Genomic DNA, 18,727 nt, shown 5'->3' on the forward strand with positions numbered 1-18,727 from the left:
GATATGTTCTGGTGGCAGGAAAACTTTTGATCCAATTGAGTACGTTTCCATCAATTCCGAAGTGGCCAAGGAGTCTTAGTAGTATGTTGTGGTTTACCATGTTGAATGCACTCGACATGTCGAACTGGAGGAGGAGTATGCTTTTACCTGTGGCTATTTTCTGCTTCAAAAATTGGCCAGGAGGGTGACTAGGACAGTTTCGGTACTATAGTGGGAGCGGAATCCTGATTGTGAGTTGTGTAATATTGAGAAATTGTCCAAGTATTCCGTAAGCTGTTTGGTCACCAGACTCTCCATCAGTTTTACTACTAGTGGGATAGACGCAACTGGGAGGTAGTTGGTAAGATCGATCGTGTGTGCTTTTCTTGGTTTATTTTGGTATTGGGGTGAGTAGGATGTTGCCATATTCCTCAGGGGAAGAAACCTTGTTGTAGCATGAAGTTTAGGTGGGATTAGATTGTGAGCTCTTTAAGCAGGGACTGTCTTTTTATGTATGATGTACAGCGCTGCGTATGCCTTGTAGCGCTATAGAAGTGATAAGTAGTAGTAGTATGTGAGGTCTGCTATGAAGCGATCAGGTGCGGATTTAAGTAGATGACTAGGTCAGGTATCCAGTTTGCAGTGGGTGTTGGCAAACCTACGAGTCACTTGTGTAACTGACTTGGTGTTGAGGGTATTGAATGTTGTCCAAATGCGGTCGGCTGGGTATCCATCAGGAGTTAGGTCCAGATCTTTGAAGAAGTTTTCGATGTCTGTGTTGTGATGAGGCAGAGTGCTGCGCAATTTTATTATTTTTTCGTTAAAGTAATTGGCAAGTTTGTCTGTGGGTGGGATATCTGTATTGGTTATGGTGATAGGGGTGGTGTCTAGTAACTTGTTTACGAGTTGAAAGAGTTTCTTCATATCTTTGTAATCCGGTCCTAGTTTGGTTTTGTAGTAGGACCTTTTGGTTTGTCTTATTGCATATTTGTATTTTCTATGTTTTTGTTTCCATGCATTGAGTGTATGTTCATCTTTTATTTTTTTCCGTGCTTGTTCAAGTTTCCTGCATTGTCTTTTGAGTTTTTTTAGTTTGTCATTGAACCATGGTATCGTGGTCTGTCTTCTAGATATTCTTGTTTTTAAGGGTGCTATTTTGTTTAGTACATTTTTGCATCTATCCTCCCAGCAATTGAGGTAACATATGGAATCAGTTTGTGTTGTCCATCCATTGTCGTATATCTGTTGCCAGAATACTTGTGGATCTATTTGCCCTCTTGTAGTGTAAGTTGTATGTGCTGGTGTGCGGTTTAATCCATTCTTTCACCAGTTTAAAGATAGGTTCAGTTTGTAATGGTCAGTCCATGGTGTTGCTATCCATTTGACGTCTGTTATTAATAGGTTATGGTCTGTGGACAGTTTGTGTGATAGAAGGTCTAATGTGTCATCCCCGCGACGCAAAGCAGTTGAGGATGCCCAAAATCGGCTTTCGATTATGCCGATTTGGGCGACCCTGAGAGAAGGATGCCCATCTCCCGATTTGTGTCGGAAGATGGGAGCCATTCTGTTTTGAAAATAAGCCTGAGAGTCTCCGTTTACTGTAATTAACAGCTTGAGTGGGAGAGGGAAAAGAGACCCGTTATTTATATAGTAAATAGATGCTTTGAGGTGATGTGTCTAAAATTTAGTAAAATGCCTAACAGAGGTGTCAAACAAATAAACCACCATAAGGCAATGAGATCGTCGGTTCAGAAAACAACAGTAATCCCAAGAGTCCTACCGTATGTTGATAATAATCATACAGAACATCTCTTTACTGCTCTTCAACAGATAGATCTAAGCGTAACCCATAGCGAGCTATATTTTAGCAGCGACCTTGATTCTCAAAAAATAATAAAAGAACATATTGAGTTTGCATGCCTGATTGCAAAAATATCATAACGATAGTGTTCTAAATACGCCAGAGCCAATAAGTTCTTAAGAGCTCATTTCACATCAAGATTCCTTTTTATTTCTGTTTTTATTATTGATTAAGTTATTATGTTTTATATGTTTTTTGTTACTAGACCCCTGAGGCAGGCGTTGTTGACACCGAAACACGGTCCGTGTCGGGTCTTATCTTAATAAAAGGACTCCTGTTGTCTCAGTCTTGAAGGCCCAGTTGTGCTCTATTTTCTACTGTACACTGCTTATCGCAGAAATAGTGGATTTTCCCCAAGTCCATTTAATAATGGTTTATGTGTCTTTAAAACCCTGCTAAGCTAACTGCCTTTACCACATTCTCTGGCAACGAATTCCAGAGTTTAATTACACATTGAGTAAAGAAAAATGTTCTCTGATTCATTTTAAATTTACTACATTGTAGCTTCATCGCATGCCCCCTAGTCCTAGTATTTTTGGAAAGCGTAAACAGATGCTTCACATCTACCCGTTCCACCCCACTCATTATTTTATAGATCTCTATCATATCTCCCCTCAGCCGCCTTTTCTCCAAGCTGAAGAGCCCTAGCCGCTTTAGCATTTCCTCATAGGGAAGTCATCCCATCCCCTTTATCATTTTCATCACACTTCTCTGTACCTTTTCTAATTCCACTATATTTTTTTTGAGATGTGGCGACCAGAATTGAACACAATATTCAAGGTGCGGTCGCACCATGGAGCGATACAAAGGCATTATAACGACCTCATTTTTGTTTTCCATTCCTTTCCTAATAATACCTATTTGCTTTCTTAGCCCCAGCAGCACACTGAGCAGAAGGGTTCAACGTATCATCAACGACGACACCTAATCCCTTTCTTGGTCTGTGACTCCTAACGTGGAACCTTACATGACATAGCTATAATTCAGGTTCCTCTTTCCCACATGCATCATTTTGCACTTGCTCACATTAAGCGTCACCTGCCATTTAGACACCCAGTCTCCCAGTCTCATAAGGTCCTCTTGTAATTTTTCACAATCCTCCCGCAATTTAACAACTTTGAATAACTTTGTGTCATCACCAAAGTTAATTACCTCACTAGTTACTCCCATCTCTAGGTCATTTATAAATATGTTAAAAAGCAGTGGTCCCAGCACAGACGCCTAGGGAATCCCACTAACTACCCTGGAAGGTCACCAGTCCCCAATTCCCCTTTGGGCCTACCTCTGCTCCCTAGTGGTCCAATGGGTCATTACGGGCAGGAGCTCAGCCCTCTGGGTCCGGCCCATTGCAGCTTAACTAAGAAAATGGATGCGTTGACCTTTCGTGGCAGCTTGCGAGGAGCATTTGGTTTATACATGGCTTAGGATGAAGGGAGGGAGAGGGTTCACATGAATAAAAGCACATTAAAAAATTTAATCAGGTGCCGGCCAATATTCAGCTCTGGCACCTTCATCTCTTAGCGGCCTAATTTATGACACCTTTTGAGCTGTCCTAAATTAGGCTGCTGAGCAATGAGGGTGATGGCATTGAATATTAAAAGCACCCACATAACTCCAGGCTCCTCTATAATGTGGTGGTCACAGGCAATATTCAGTGGTACTGTCTAGTTTAGTGCCACAGGATATCAGAGATAGACGGCCCAAGGGGATCTAAGAGGACAGGATCCTCTCCTACCTATCTAAATAACTTTCAATTTTGGGATCTTTGAGTATTAGGGTTCTAGGAGTGAATGCAAGACTAAGGGATAGAGAACACTAAGCATTAATTATTAAGAATTAAAGATCCAAATCAAAGATAATTCCACAAATTTAATTAGCAAAGTTTTAACTTCCACAGAATTTCAAAAAAACAAACATTCATTTCAGTTGTTTTTCGTTAGATATTTCCTACTATTCATATCAGGCCTCAATAGGATAATGCAACATTTGGGCATAAAGATACATCCCAGCAGTCCAGCACTGGAAGCTTGTATGGCAAATATCTCCACTGCTACCATGTATTTTCCTCTTGTGCTCAGATATGTTGGGATAAAAGTTATCCAAACACTGCAAAACACCATCAAGCTGAAAGTAATGTACTTGGCCTCATTGAAACTGTCAGGAAGATTTCTTGATAAGAATGCAAGGATGAAGCTAATAGAAGCCAGAAATCCTAGAAAACCCAGAACACAGTAAAATGCAATCATTGACCCTTCATTACATTCAATTAGTATTGCCCCAATTTCTGATTGCATATTATGATATGGGAATGGGGGAGCAGTAAACATCCAGATGAGACAGAGAAAAAATTGAAAAAGAGAGCAGGAACTTATTATAGTATATGAGATTCTGGAACCCATCCATTTCCGAAGCTTGCTTCCAGGCTTGGTTGCATGAAAGGCCATAACCACTGTGATGGTTTTTGCCAGTATGGAAGAGAGTGAGATAGAGAAAATCATCCCAAAGGTAGTCTGACGGAGAATGCAGGTCACAGGCTCAGGATGACCAATGAACATCAAAGAGCATAGAAAGCAAATCATAAGGGAGATGAGGAGGATATAGCTGATGCTCCGATTATTGGCTCTCACAATGGGTGTGTCTCGGTAATGAATGAAGATTCCCAGGACGATTGCATTGATAAGAGAGAAGAAAATGGTGCTGGTAGTCAAAGCTATCCCAAGACCCTCTTCATTGGACAGGAATATGATCAGTTTTGGGATACAGGTATCTCTCCTATGATTGGGCCAGTGGTCCTCTCGACATTTCACACAGTTGTCCATATCTGAGGAAGATGAATATTGTCTAAATATCTCATAAACAGCTTTAGTTATGGGATCATGCATGAACATTAAGTTAATTGTTTATACTTCAGACTACAGCAGATAATGTTTCTCTGTAACATCCTGTTGTTTAGAACGGTGAAGTAGTTTTGATGTACATCAACCAGTTACAACTCAGAATCAGTATTTACAGTAGACAGACACTTTGCCAAGAATAATTTCAACTCATCTCACTAAATAAAAAACATGGGTGCTATTGCTTCCTATATATCTCATCCATTTTCTTCCTTTTAATTTTGAACTATTTTCTAAAAATTTAGCAACATTAACACTGTAAGATTGATATTCAAAACAATTTAACCAGCTGCAAATGGCTTCTGGCTAGTTAATCCACTTTTGCAGGGCTACCTGCTCATATTCAGAGACCCTTGACTGGTTAGTTCCACTGAATATTATCACAGACACCTATAATGAAAGCCTGATAATTTCTAGGTAGTCTGGGGGTCATTCAGCACTTATGCTGTTAATGGGGATTCATCAAGGTGTGATAAATGTTCACCTTTTTCCACACCTTGATTTCCCATGGGATTCAACATCCTGTAGGGTCCTGATAATGCAGATTGCTGAATCCTGCCATAAGGGAAAGGGAAATGGGACTTGATATACCACCTTTCTGAAGTTTTTGCAACTACATTCAAAGTGGTTTACATATATTCAGGTACTTATTTTGTACCAGGGGCAATGAATGGTTAAGTGACTTGCCCAGAGTCACAAGGAGCTGCAGTGGGAATTGAACTCAGTGCCTCAGGATCAAAGTCCACTGCACTAACCACTAGGCTACTCCTCCACTCCAGAAGAGGAGTAGCACTGATTTAGAGCCACCTCACAAAAAGCATTATTCCAGTGACCTTGGAATTTCTGACTGCAAAAGAGTGGCCCAATGCTCCGAGCCACTCAAGCCCACCTGAGTTCAAGCCTCCCACTTGTCTACCTCCAACTGATCAGTTTCTGATTCAGTGAGGGGGTCTTCTGGGGTCTAAGGGATATTCGGGCAGAGGAGGTGCCCATTTGTTCCTACCCTGTCCAGTACCCTGTCCAGTGCTACCTTCAAAATGGCACCCCTAGTGGTAGTATCGTGCTAATCCCACATTGGTCATTCTACTCAGGGGGGCTTCAACTCAGGGGTGGCTTGAGTGACAGGGGAACCTCAGCTATTGGCCCAGATGCATCACGTGATTTGCGACCTAATGCCCACGGATAGTAAAATAACCCCATCAAGAAGCTAGGATTATTTTACCATGGTTTTGGGGCCATAACTTGACTTGCAATGTATCACCATAAGTCGTGTTAGGGTATTTGCATAGTAATAAGGTGCAATACATGCATTTGAATATTTTGCATCTCATTAATGACTAACCCATGTTGACTTGATCCCGCTATCTCCTTTGGTCCAGAAACATCGCATAGCTTCAGTTCCATTTAAATGGGAACCAACTAGTATCAAGTATCTGGATATCTGGTTTGGTAATACCGTTAATCACTCCTTGCAGTTAAACTCCAATTCATCACTAGTCAACTCAACCCTGGAAAAATAGACTGTACTTTATCTGTCTCGGTGGGGCAGAGCTGAAGCTGTTAAAATGGTTCTTACCCCTAATATAAACTTCATCCTTATTATGGTTCCCTTCCCTCCCCTTTCCTCCCTCTCTCTACAAACAAATAGAAAGTAAGATCTCAAAATTCTTTATGGCAGAATAAACCAGTGGAGGTATTAACTTCCCTGACTTTAAATCATTTCACCTTGCATTTAGATTGTCAGAAGCAATTTATTGGTTTCACAAAGGTAGTTCTCAAAACTCTCCCACATGGCTTCAATTTGAACACTGCTTACGTCCCATTTTCCTCTTCATCTACTCCCCTCTATGGACAAATTTCCATATTCCCCGGTCAACAATTGCTCAATACTACTGCTGCTACAATCAAAATTTCTAAAATAAATGTTTCCTCTTTGAAATTAGGCTCTGATTTAACTCCTTACCAGGGGCGTAGCCAGACTGCAGATTTTGGGTGGGCCTAGGCAAAAAGTGGGTGGGCACCAAGTGTTCTCCCCCTTCCCCCAAAAAATATCTAAGCTGGTGGGAAAATGCTTCTCTCCACCTTGGCAGTCTGCAGCAGGCATGTGCTGAAAACAGAGCATTCACAGGTGCCAGTATCGTGGAGAGCAGCATTTTCATTACCATCAGGGGGAAGTCTTCAGCTGGTAGAGCTTGGAATCCCCATCAGCTAGAGCCCTAAGTGGGTGGGCCCCGCCCACCCAAGCCCACCTGTGGCTACGCCACTGCTCCTTACTTAAAGAAGAACAATCTGTCTAGACTGGCCATTCTGGCAGCAAAAGGGTTTATGGCCTCTGTCTCAAATGACTGTAACTCCCTAAATTCAGCTAAAACTTTGTGTACTTTAAATGATTTACCTATGACGGAAACTAACTCCTGGCTTATATTATCTGATATTTGTCAGAACTTATTGACCTTAGTCAACCCTAGCAATAGTAATGGTGCACATGACTTTACTGATTTATGTCATACCATGTTATTGCTTTCAAAATAACATATTTAAGTGCAGTGTTTTAAGCTGACAATATGTTCGTTAAGTATTCTTAATCTTTTTTTCTTCTTTTAAGGACCTCAGCGGCAGCGGTTCATTTATCAAGAGTGTCTACCTATTTTCTAATGCGTGTTTTTGATGCGCACCAAATTCAGAATTACCACCCAGGGCACGAGGTAGCCGGGTGGCAGTGCTGATTTGGTACATGCTGGGTGCGTGTAGGGCCTTAAGTACCTTTTTTAAAAGGGCCCCTAAATTGCCTAAGTTAAGTGGCCAAATCAGACCGTATAAAACACAGTCCTATCTTTATGCAGTGTCACTTGGTTAGTTAAGTGCTGAATATAAGAGAGCCGGCCTCACAAACCTTGATATTCAATGCCAATGACTGGACATATCTCAGTATTGAATATATCTGGGAATAATGCTGGCAGCAGCTAAAAAAAATGCTTATCAACATGTGCTAATATTAAGCTATGTTGTTTTTTTTACAACTAAGGGGTGTAATTATCAGTGTGGGCTACCATTAAGCTGTGCTATTTTGCCACTAACTTGTGCAGTTTCAACACATAAGACTTAGGCCCTGCTTACTAAGGTGTGTTAATGTGTGCTAAGATTTAGCTTGTGCTAATGTTAGAGACACCCATATATTCCTATGGGTGTCTCTAGTGTTAGCGTGCGCTAAAAATGCTAGTGCACCTACAGCGTGGCGTAGTAAACAAGGCCCTTAGTTATACTTCAGGTGATCATTAAAGACCTACTTATTCAGAAAAGCATTCCCCACCGATCTAACTTAGATGCCTCAACTCTGCAACATAGCAAAACCATAGATTGTATTGGACATTTTAAATTCCTTCTTATTTTCAATCCCTATGTATCTGTATATATTTACCTTACCCGACCCTAATATCAAATTGTATTTGTTTCCATACCGGACTTGGCGATCGCCTTTACGGTATTATGTAAGCCACATTGAGTCTGCAAATAGGTGGGAAAATGTGGGATACAAATGTAACAAATTAATTAATTAATTAATTAATAACTTGGGTTAATAGTAAAACACCTCATAATTGTAGCCCACATTGATATCTCCCCACTAAAATGGAGGGTGAACTTGGGAATTACCATCTAGGGTAATTTTCCTCAAACTACAAAATAGGAAAGACGCTCATCCCATTGAGATGACTGTGTCTTAGATTTCTTATTTTCCATAATTTTTTTTTTGCATACCCCTGAGTTTCACATAGTAGGAACTGTGGAGGGGCATTTTCGATATGACGCCCAAGTCTGAATTGAGTTTTACCGAAAACATTTCAATTCATCTAGCACACAGTCATAATCAAACCAGAAAAACGTCTAAATGTCTTGTTTGATTACAGCTTTGAGCTAGACGTTTTTCAGGCTCAACACAACCATCTGTAAGAACCATTTTCAAAAATAGTTGTCTCAAGGAAAAGCTTAGGAAAACAAGCCATAAGGAGGTCTGTCTTGTAGCATTCCTAGTGATCTGACCCAGTGGCGTACCAAGGGGGGGGGGGGGGGGGCGGTCTGCCCCGGGTGCATGCCGCTGGGGGGTGCTGTGGCACGCGCCTGTGGGCTCCGACTTCGCTAACTTCACTCGTTCGCTGCAGCTCCCTCTGCCCCGGAACAGGTTACTTCCTGTTCCAGGGCAGAGGGAGCTGCAGCGAACGAGTGAAGTTAGCGAAGTCGGAACCCACAGGCATGCGCCGCGGCCCCCCCCAGCAGCGTGCACCCGGGTGGGTGTCATTTCGCCGGGGGGGGGGAAGGCGTCATTTCGCAGGTGGGGGGGCGCTGCACCCGGGGGGGGGGGGGGGCGCATCGGCGATCCGCCCCCTGTGCCATCCAGGCTAGGAACGCCATTGATCTGACCATGCAGACATCCCAGCAATGTAGAGGGCAGCTTATTGGTCACTGCAGTGGACTTCACATAAAGGCATCCAGGTACAAATCCCACCTAAACCTGTTTTTATAGTATGGTGATACTTCCAGGTACAGAAATAACCTACTGTACCTGAAGGTCCACCACTACAATAGCCCTCAAGCTTGTAGATCACTTGTGTGTATATAGATAGATAGATAGATAGATAGATAGATAGATAGATAGATAGATAGATAGATAGATAGATAGATAGATAGATAGATAGATAGAGGTACAGGATGTGTATATATTAAACCTGGGTCCCATTGCTCACTGTTCACTGTACTGACCACAAGGCTACGCCATCCACTCATAGGCTGTTACCTTAGGAATGGCCATAACATCTAGATCTGTATAGAGCCTCATATTTATTGTCACTATTACATCTTTTCAGAGTTGGAGGGGGTCAGTGACCATAGGAGGGATTAATGGGGAGTCATGCTATAGTGGTAATAGTCTAGCCTATTGTCCATTGCTCTCTAGCTTACACTACAGGTTCACTGACTCTTAGAACATCTGCAGTCCTTTAACTTACCCTAGTATCTTGTGCATGCTCTGTTGCTTTATAATATACTAGTAAAAAAAGGCCTGTTTCTGGCTCAAATGAAACGGGCGCTAGCAAGGTTTTCCGCAGAGTGTGTATGTTTGAGAGAGTGTCTGTGAGAGTGACTGTGTGAGAGAGAGTGAATGTGCAAGTGTGTGTGTGTGACAGAGTGAGAGTGGGTGCGAGTGTGTCTGTGAGAGAGTATGTGTATGAGAGAATGAGTGTGTGCGAGTGCGTATGTGAGACAGTGAGTGTCCTCCCCTCTCCCCCCTCTCAGGTCTCAGGACCCCCTCCCCTGTGGTCTGAGGACCCCCCTTCCCCCCCTCTCTGTGGTCTTAGGGACCCCCTTCCCCCCCCCCCTCTCTGGTCTTAGGGACCAGCCTTCCCCCCTCTCTGGTCTTAGGGACCCCCTCCCCCCCCTCTCCATAGTTTACCTTCCAAAGACTCGATCCCGGTTGCCTGTGCCAATGAATCTTCCTATTTTGCAGCAGCCTATAAGTGGAGTTCTTTGTCCAGCTGGCTAGTCCCTTGATCAGGTTTTGCTAACTATTCTGCTTTTACTGCCTAATAAATTTACTGAGAAGTGTATACCTTTACATCAAAGTCTTCTCTTAAAAATACAATATAACCTTTGTCTGTGGGACTCTCGGTGCTCCTCGGGTCGCTCCCACTGTGCCTCCGCTTGCGGCTTAGTGCTGTGGTGTCGGCATCTCCGTCCAGGCTCGCGTGGCGTGGCTTGGGTCCCGGCTGCCTCTCCTTATGCTTTGTGGGGCAGTGCCGATCGGTCACGGGGCGCTCCGAATCGCGTTCATGCATCATGGGTTTGACATTACGTTTCGTCGAGCGATTGAATTTGCTGAGTGTCAGTGCTCCGCCCTCGTTGTCATCACATTGTGATGCGAGGGCGGGGCAGACACTCATGGAGAAAAAGCGATCTACACAACTACAAATTTAGAACGTTAGGAGATTTGAGGCTTCATTACAACGTTGGAGGTGCGTTTTATATAGAGAGATAAGTTGTTTTGTTCAGATGATGCAGTATAAGCATGATCACTATATGCTCACTGAGAGGAAATCTCATAAAAGGAATTAAGCAAAGTATGTCTGTCTGGATCGTTGCTAAATGACCCAGATAGGCAGGAAATGAATCAGGAAGAAACACTATTATTTAACGAGGCTGCAAAGTTCTGTTAGCCGAAGTCTCATGTTCCAGGGCTGATGAGTTGCTGGGACTAATCCAATATCACTCCTGAATTTGCCCACTGGAGCCAGGTTGTTGCAATATATATATATATCATTTGCTTTTAAAAGGCTTGAGGCTAGCATTTTATCTTTTGAAAAATGTGTGTGCTCTCTCCTCTTTCCTGGGTATTGTTCCAGGTCAAAACACCAGTGCCGTAGCGAGGGTGGCTGGCACCCGGGGCGGGTCACAGCCACGCACCCCCCCCCGGGTGCAGCACGGCGCCCCCCCCTTGGCGCACGGTGCCCCCCCTCCGGCGCGCACCCTCCCACCCGCCGGAACGCATTGTAACTTACTTTGGCAGCGAGGGGCGGGCGGGGGGCCGATCCGCCCCCGAGCCTACGTCGCTGGGAGCTGCGTCGGCTCCATTTGTTTCTTGCTCTCTCTGCCCCGGAACAGGAAGTAACCTGTTCCAGAGCAGAGGGAGCAAGGACCCAACAAAGACAACACCCCCCCAGTGGCGTGCACCCGGGGCGGACCGCCCCACCGCCCCCCCCCCCCCTTCCTACGCCACTGCAAAACACATGCCTTCTTCTCTCCAGTGGTCAGCTAGGGCACCTTTTTCAGATGTAGTCAAGACTAGAACAGGTCTAGGCAAAAACATATTTCTTTTCTGCCTTGGAACTTTTTTATGTTCCATTATAGCAGAAAAAAATGCAGATTTAAAGCCCACCCAAGTCCCACCCAAAACATACCTCCAAAATGCCCCCTTGCAATTTAGATGAACTGCAGAATAAAAATCCCAAATCTGAGTTTTGAAAATCATGATTTAGATGATTTGGTGAGAAAAACGTCCAACCTTTTGAGATGTTTTTCTCTTTTATAAATCAGCACCATAGCAAATAACCCACAGTCACTAACATGCCACATGATATCACTCACCACTTTGGTTGGAGATCTCTCCCTGTGGACACGGAATACAGTCAAAGCAGCAGATGGGCTCTCCTTCCCTGGTTAATTTCCTAAAGCCAGGAGGGCAGCTCTTACTACATTTGGCTTGAGGAGGAATCTAAATATTGAAAACAAATCTGGGTAATTGGTATAATCTTCACCTGTGATTGTTAAAATGCAGGTTTCTATATCTGTCCATTTATAAGCCAAATTATACTTTCAAGCCTCTGGAACCTGAAATTCAGCTTGAAACGGAAATGTCACGTGCACTGATCTTTCTTATTTTGCAGGTTACTTTTAAAACTAAGGCCCCTCCTTACTAAGCTGTAGACATCCACTCATGCTGCAACCTTCTTTCTTGCAATAATTCAGTAAATCACTAGCAGGCTTATTTTTGAAAGAGAAGGGCGCCCATCTTTCAACACAATTTGGAAGATGGGCATCCTTCTCCCAGGGTTGCCCAAATCGGCATAATTGAAAGCTGATTTTGGGCGTTCCCAACTGCTTTCCGTCGTGTGGACGACCAAAGTTCCCGGGGGGGGGGGGGGGGGGGGGTCTGCAGCGTACCAAAGGCGGGACAGGGCATGGTTAAGAAATGGGCGTCCTCGGCCTATAATGGAAAAAAGAAGGGCGACCCTGATGAACACTTGGACGACTTTACCTGGTCCTTTTTTCTTACGACCAAGCCACAAAAATGTGACCTAAATGACCAAATGACCACTGGAGGGAATCGGGGATGACCTCAGCTTACTCCCCCAGTGGTCACTAACCCCCTCCCACCCTCAAAAGATGTTTTAAAATATTTTTTCCAGCCTGTATGCCAGCCTCAAATATCATACCCAACTCCATGACAGCACTATGCAGGTCCCTGGAGCAGTTTTAGTGGGTGCAGTGCTCTTCAGCCAGGCAGACTCAGGCCCATCCCCCCCTACCTGTTACACTTGTGGTGGTAAATGTGAGCCCTTCAAAACCCACTGTATCTACATCTAGGTGCCCCCTTCACCCCTAAGGACTATGGTAGTGGTGTACAGTTGTGGGGAGTGGATTTTGAGGGGCTCAGCACACAAGGTAAGGGAGCTATGCACCTGGGAGCAATTTCTGAAGTCCACTGCAGTGCCCCCTAGGGTGCCCGGTTGGTGTCCTGGCATATCAGGGGGACCAATGCACTATGAATTCTGGCTCCTCCCATGACCAAAGGGCTTGGATTTGGTCATTTCTGAGATGGGCGTCCTCGGTTTCCATTATGGCCAAAAACTGGGGACGACCATCTCTAAGGTCGACCTAAATGTTGAGATTTGGGTGTCCCCGACCGTATTATCGAAACGAAAGATGGACGCCCATCTTGTTTCAATAATACGGGTTTCCCCGCCTCTTCGTAGGGCTGTCCTGCAAGGACGCCCTCATGAAAACTTGGGCTCCCCATTCGATTATGCCCCTCAGTCTGTCCCTGAGAATGAGGGGCTTACATTAATATCTTCTTTCACTATCAAATCAAAACTTATTTGCAAGATCTACTGCTCTTTTATTTTGGTATCATGTAAAATTGTGATAATCCAGCCGCAGTTAACAACATGCATGATGCAACATGGTCCAGTACCTTCCCTCATTCTTTAATGTTTCTTAAATCTGACCTGGGTGAATGTATTGTCCCATTCGATTGCCTTCTCATTGATGATGAAATCCTGCCCTGGGGAAGCATAAGGATTATAACTTCCAACAATTTCACGATGCAATATTCCATTGGGTAGAAAGACCAGATTTATAATATTGTAGCCAGTATTCAGTTCTCTATTGTCATTAAAAAAGATGTCTTCATCCAGATTGTTCTTAAAATGGACATTCTTCAGATAATGATGAAGCTGAAATTAGAATTTCAATAGTGAACATACTTGTCAAGTTAACTGCCAAATTGAAACATATTTCTGCTCAACTTCATTTTATTATTATTATGGTTCAACATTTTTATTGATGACAGTACAAAATGCTCGCATTACACAAGAGAGATACATGAAAACATATATATATATATATATATATATATATATATATATATATATATATATATATATATATATATATATGCCACTGTTCTACAAAACCAAAACTACTATTATCCATCATCAAAAATTTTTCTTTTTATCCCCCTCCCCCCCTTTTCTATCCTCCCTCTATGAGTTATTACAGCCCATCTGTTACAACAAATCTTTATTAATACCTCAACAATTGAAACTCATAAAAGAAATCAAGATTAGTGTCGTTATCCAACTTTCGTAATCGTAATCACCCTCCCTCCAAACCCCAAGAAAGAGAAAAAAAACCCTCTGGACTTCTCCACATAACTCCATTTTATTGGATTATAACCAGCAAAACAAAAGGAGCCTACAACTGTAAAACCTTAAGCATTTCAGACATTGTGTCTCCCCAAGTAATGCATTCCTTAGGATTATACTGTCCCAGCGGAGCGCCTTAACTCTGATAGCCCTCCGCCATAATTAAGGAACCAGCTATTAGCCTGACTATCTCTAGACCCCTCCTACTCCTTCAAACTGAAGATTACTCCTATATCGTAGCACTAATGATTGAAGACAATTCATTTGTCTACAATGAGTATCCAAATAAATTATTTTATAAAAGGAAAAATAAAAGAAAAAAAACAAAAAACATTTCAGAGCTTATTAAGTATTAGGCTACAAGCTTTAGGTGACAGTGACTGTATATAGGGTTCCTAAATGTCCAGGAAAGCTTTCCGCCTCTTAGGGGAGGACCCCACCCCCCTATGTTCCAATAACAAGAGTTCATGTAACCTGTTCCTCCAGTACCAGTAATTTGGCGGTGCCTTGCTCTTCCATGCACCCATGATAATCTTCTTCCCTACTATACTGGCCTTGCGAATGAGCTGCTGGGCCCCCTTACCGTGAAGCATGAATACTTTATATTTATCGAATAGTGTCCCCTGAGGTGAAAACGGAATCCGGCGATTTACCAGAGACTCCAGGTACCTAAATATCTGTCTCCAAAAAGTCTTAATCTTATGGCATTCCCAAATAGAATGAAACAACGTACCCTCCCTCTGTTTACACTTCGCACAGAGCGGGTCCAAGACCCCCCCAATTTTGAACCCTTGATTTTTGGCCATATATGCTCTATAAGTTATTCGATACTGACATTCACGTAAGCTTGCATTTACTGATATCTGAGGTATGCGGGATATTAGTTTCCGGAAATCTAACTGCAATTGCGGTTGCTTTAGATCCAATGCCCATCGCTGTCGAATAAGGCTTGTGTCCTTCTCTCTTTCGAGCTCCCAAAGGGCTCTCTGCAGGCCTGACACTGACAGCCTATCCCGGGAATTGCTCCCAAAAATTCTCTAAGCCTACGCCCGTGGCCACTATCCAGTTTAGTGGGCTCCAACGATCTAACATAGTGGGCGAGCTGATGATATGTGAATAAATGACTCGAACTGATGCCAACTCCCAAGGCTCCCAGAGATAGTATCTTCCCCCTCGTACCTAAAACATGCTCGAGTCTCGTAATCCCCAACTCCGCCCATCTACAGAATATTTTATTATCTGATCCTGGGGCAAACTGTGGGTTACCCTGTAACGGTAACAGATCCGAGGTATCTGCCTCGAAGCTCCATAACTTATTTAGTTCCCTCCAAACCTCCCTCAGAGGACCCAGTAGTACACTGTTGCAAACGTCTTCAGGTATTACTCTCCTAGCACAATGTAACAAATAGTGTGGATGGTGGGGCTTAAAAAAATCTTGTTTCATACTACGTGGTGTGTAATCCTGTCTCCCTAATAACCAATCCCCTAGATGTCTTAACAAACAGGCTTGATTGTATCTGCAAATGTCTGGGAGCCCCATGCCCCCCATCCTCCAGGGTCCCATGAGTAATTTCAGTGGAAGTTTTGGCTTAGTTTCTCTCTATACAAACTTCCGCAGGTACCGATACATCTGACTAAGATCTTTATGTTTTATCCGCAGAGGCAGCACCTGAAGTGTGTAAAGCCACTTCGGAAATTCTACCATTCGAAACAAGTGTATCCTCCCATGCAAAGTGAGCAGCAGCGTCCCCCACATACCCAATCGGTCCTTCATCTTATCCAGCAAATTAGTAAAAATTAAATGATATAGAGTGGCATTTCTCATGGAAATCCTCACTCCCAGATACGGAAGGAAGTCAGATGCCCATTTGAGCGGGAATCCAGTCCCCCACTCTGTCTTCACACTTGCATGGGCTGTTAATGCCAGTGATTTAGAATAATTGATTTTAAGCCCAGCAAAGTCACCATATTCCTGAAACAATTCCAACAAAGCCCTCAAAGATCGACCGGGTTGCGTGAGATGTACTAATATGTCATCCGCAAAAGTGGAAATCTTGAACAAAGAAGCTCCCCAAGCCACTCCCTCCACTTCTGGGTGGGCCTCGATTTCCCTGATCAATGGGTCCAGAGTGAGCACAAAAAGCAACGGGGACAGTGGGCATCCCTGCCGTATACTCCTCCTAATTGAGAACATTGAAGACTGCTCCCCATTGACCCACATAAATGCCTGCGGATTTGAATAAAGCGCTCCCACCGCATCTTGAAACCTACCCTCCACTCCAACCCTCTCCATCACCGCAAACATAAAATTCCAGACTACACGATCAAAGGCCTTCTCTGCGTCGAAACTGACCAACAGAGAAGGCCCTTTCCGTACCTCCATGATCTCCAGAGATGCCAACAGAGCCCTGACATTACTCCCCACCGATCTGCCTTTCACGAATCCTACTTGTGGGGATGCAATTAGGTCCGGCACCACTCTAGACAACCGATTTGCTAGTATCTTGGCATAAATCTTGACATCACAATTTAACAATGAGATAGGTCTATATGACCCGACTTCCATGCCATCCTTCCCAAGCTTCAACAGCACTATCACTTTCGCTATGTTCAGAGAATCGGATATTGCTCCAAAGTTTGCCATATTGTTATAGATATTTAATAATGGGAGCGTCACCTGTTTCTGAACTAACTTACAGTATGCCATAGTAAAGCCGCCTGGTCCCGGCGCTTTTTGTATTTTACTCTGTTGAAACGCCAGCATCAATTCACCTTCTGTAATGGGGCCATTTAGGTACTTTTTTTGTGAACTAGATATCTGAGGGAGTGTGTGATTGATTAAATAGAGCATGCTATCTTGTATTATATCTACTGGCTCCCCATATAAACTCTCATAATATCTCTTAAAGCGCTCCGTAATGTCTTTAGACTCCCGGAGAAGCCGGCCACCCTCCTCCCTTACTTCCAAAATCCTCTTATTGCCCCCTTTTCCTCTTACCAATCTCCCCAGCAATGCCCCTGCTTTATTGCCATGAATGAAATACTGATGCTTATAATACAGGTTGTAAGGAGGTAGGAAACTACAAGGTCCAGAATGCACTGCAGCAGGAAGGGAAGCAGAGTTAGGGGAAGGTCTCTAGGCAGGAGAGTGAGAAGCCAGGAGTTGATTGGGAAATTGAACCAGGTGTGAGAGGTTTTCAGGCAGCTTTATTGTTATGTTTGAGTTGAAGAAGAAATGTTTGAGTTAAAGAAGAAATAAGCCATGAAGATTATGTTAAATGGCAACTAATAAAACCTTTAGTTATAAAAAGCCTGGTGTTGGTGAACATTTGTGAAAGGTGAAGAGGAGGCAGAGAACTCCCCTGTGTTTGAGGCAGAGTCCTGGTGAATCACTGAGAAGTGTAGAGCCCAGCAGTGACTTTGTGTGAAGGAAGCTAAGCAGGGTCAGTCCTGGCTGGGCCCTAGAAGGGAGACCAGCTCACAAGGTGTGACTTCAATGCCCTCTGATGGAGCAGTTCATTCAATGCTTTCTGAGTGGCCAAAAGTGCTCTTTTCCTTTCTGGTGTCACGTTTATCCCACACCTAATCCTCTGAGAACGGACTTCTTTTTCCAGTCGAAGAATCTCCTTATCCCTCATCTTCTTAGACCTAGCCCTATACACGATTATCTCTCCTCGCATCACCGCTTTAGATGTTTCCCAGTACAAACTTGGTTGATGTTGATGACCCTTATTGTGATCTGCGTACTTCCTCCATTTCCCACTTATATAAGCCTTAAAATGTGGGTCCCAAAACAACTCAAAGGGGAATCTCCAACCCCCCCTCCTCCTCCAACCCTTGTTCCCTGCAGTTGTAACCAAATAATCGAGTGATCCGACACTTCACATGGCCCTATCTCTGCTACCGATATTTTTGAGAAGAGGTCTCTTGATATGAAGAAATAATCGATATGTGATTATGTGAGATGTGCTCTGGACAAGTGTGTGTAGTCCTTCAAGGTAGGATGTAAGACTCTCCACACATCAATTGGGTCCAGTGTTGTACAGAGGAAGGGTAGGCCTTTTGCAGTACGACTCAAATTTGGGACCCGAGCTCCCGTTTTATCCATCTGGGCATCATATACCAAATTAAAATCCCCTCCCAGGATCACATTTCCCCCCTGATAGGGGCCCAGCAGCTCTATGACAGTTCTGTAAAATTTGTGATCAAATACATTAGGCGCATATACATTACAAAGGATATAAGTATTGTTCCCCAGCACTACTTCTGCCAATACATATCTGCCCTCTGGGCCCCGTTTGACCCTTTTAACCTGTATCTGCAAACCTTTACAAAACAATATCAGCACTCCCCCCTTTTTGTTTTCCGCCGGGGATCCCACTACCTGTTCTACCCATCCTTTCTGAAATTTACTATGTTCTAATGTCGTCAGGTATGTCTCTTGCAAAAACACAATATCCGCTTTATGTCGCCTCATAGCTTACAAAACTTTTGTACGCTTAATGGGCGATGAGATCCCCCCC

At 43.6% G+C, this 18,727-nt stretch overlaps 1 protein-coding gene across 1 annotated transcript; it reads right to left on the reverse strand.

The window, feature by feature from the left end:
• Positions 1–3,762: 3,762 nt before the first annotated feature.
• LOC115464376 (vomeronasal type-2 receptor 26-like) lies at positions 3,763–16,848 on the reverse strand. The gene is made up of 4 exons (XM_030194762.1): positions 16,582–16,848; positions 13,506–13,733; positions 11,866–11,992; positions 3,763–4,661 (listed from the first exon to the last, which is right to left on the reverse strand). The coding sequence occupies exons 1-4, from the start codon at positions 16,846–16,848 to the stop codon at positions 3,763–3,765; spliced, it is 1,521 nt and encodes a 506-aa protein (XP_030050622.1).
• Positions 16,849–18,727: the final 1,879 nt, after the last annotated feature.

This window comes from Microcaecilia unicolor, chromosome 3 (genome assembly GCF_901765095.1).
Source record: "Microcaecilia unicolor chromosome 3, aMicUni1.1, whole genome shotgun sequence".
In the NCBI taxonomy this organism is placed as follows: Eukaryota; Metazoa; Chordata; class Amphibia; order Gymnophiona; family Siphonopidae; genus Microcaecilia; species Microcaecilia unicolor.

What these genes read in the sequence shown, in the direction of transcription:
- LOC115464376 (XM_030194762.1), bottom strand. Translation starts at nt 16,848, where the DNA reads ATGGCAAACTTTGGAGCAATATCCGATTCTCTGAACATAGCGAAAGTG. An exon ending in CATCTCTGGAGATCATGGAG is followed by an intron (nt 13,734 to 16,581) that starts GTACGGAAAGGG and finishes TTCTAATTTCAG; the next exon opens with CTTCATCATTATCTGAAGAA. An exon ending in AGAGATCTCCAACCAAAGTG is followed by an intron (nt 4,662 to 11,865) that starts GTGAGTGATATC and finishes CATCTTCCTCAG; the next exon opens with ATATGGACAACTGTGTGAAA.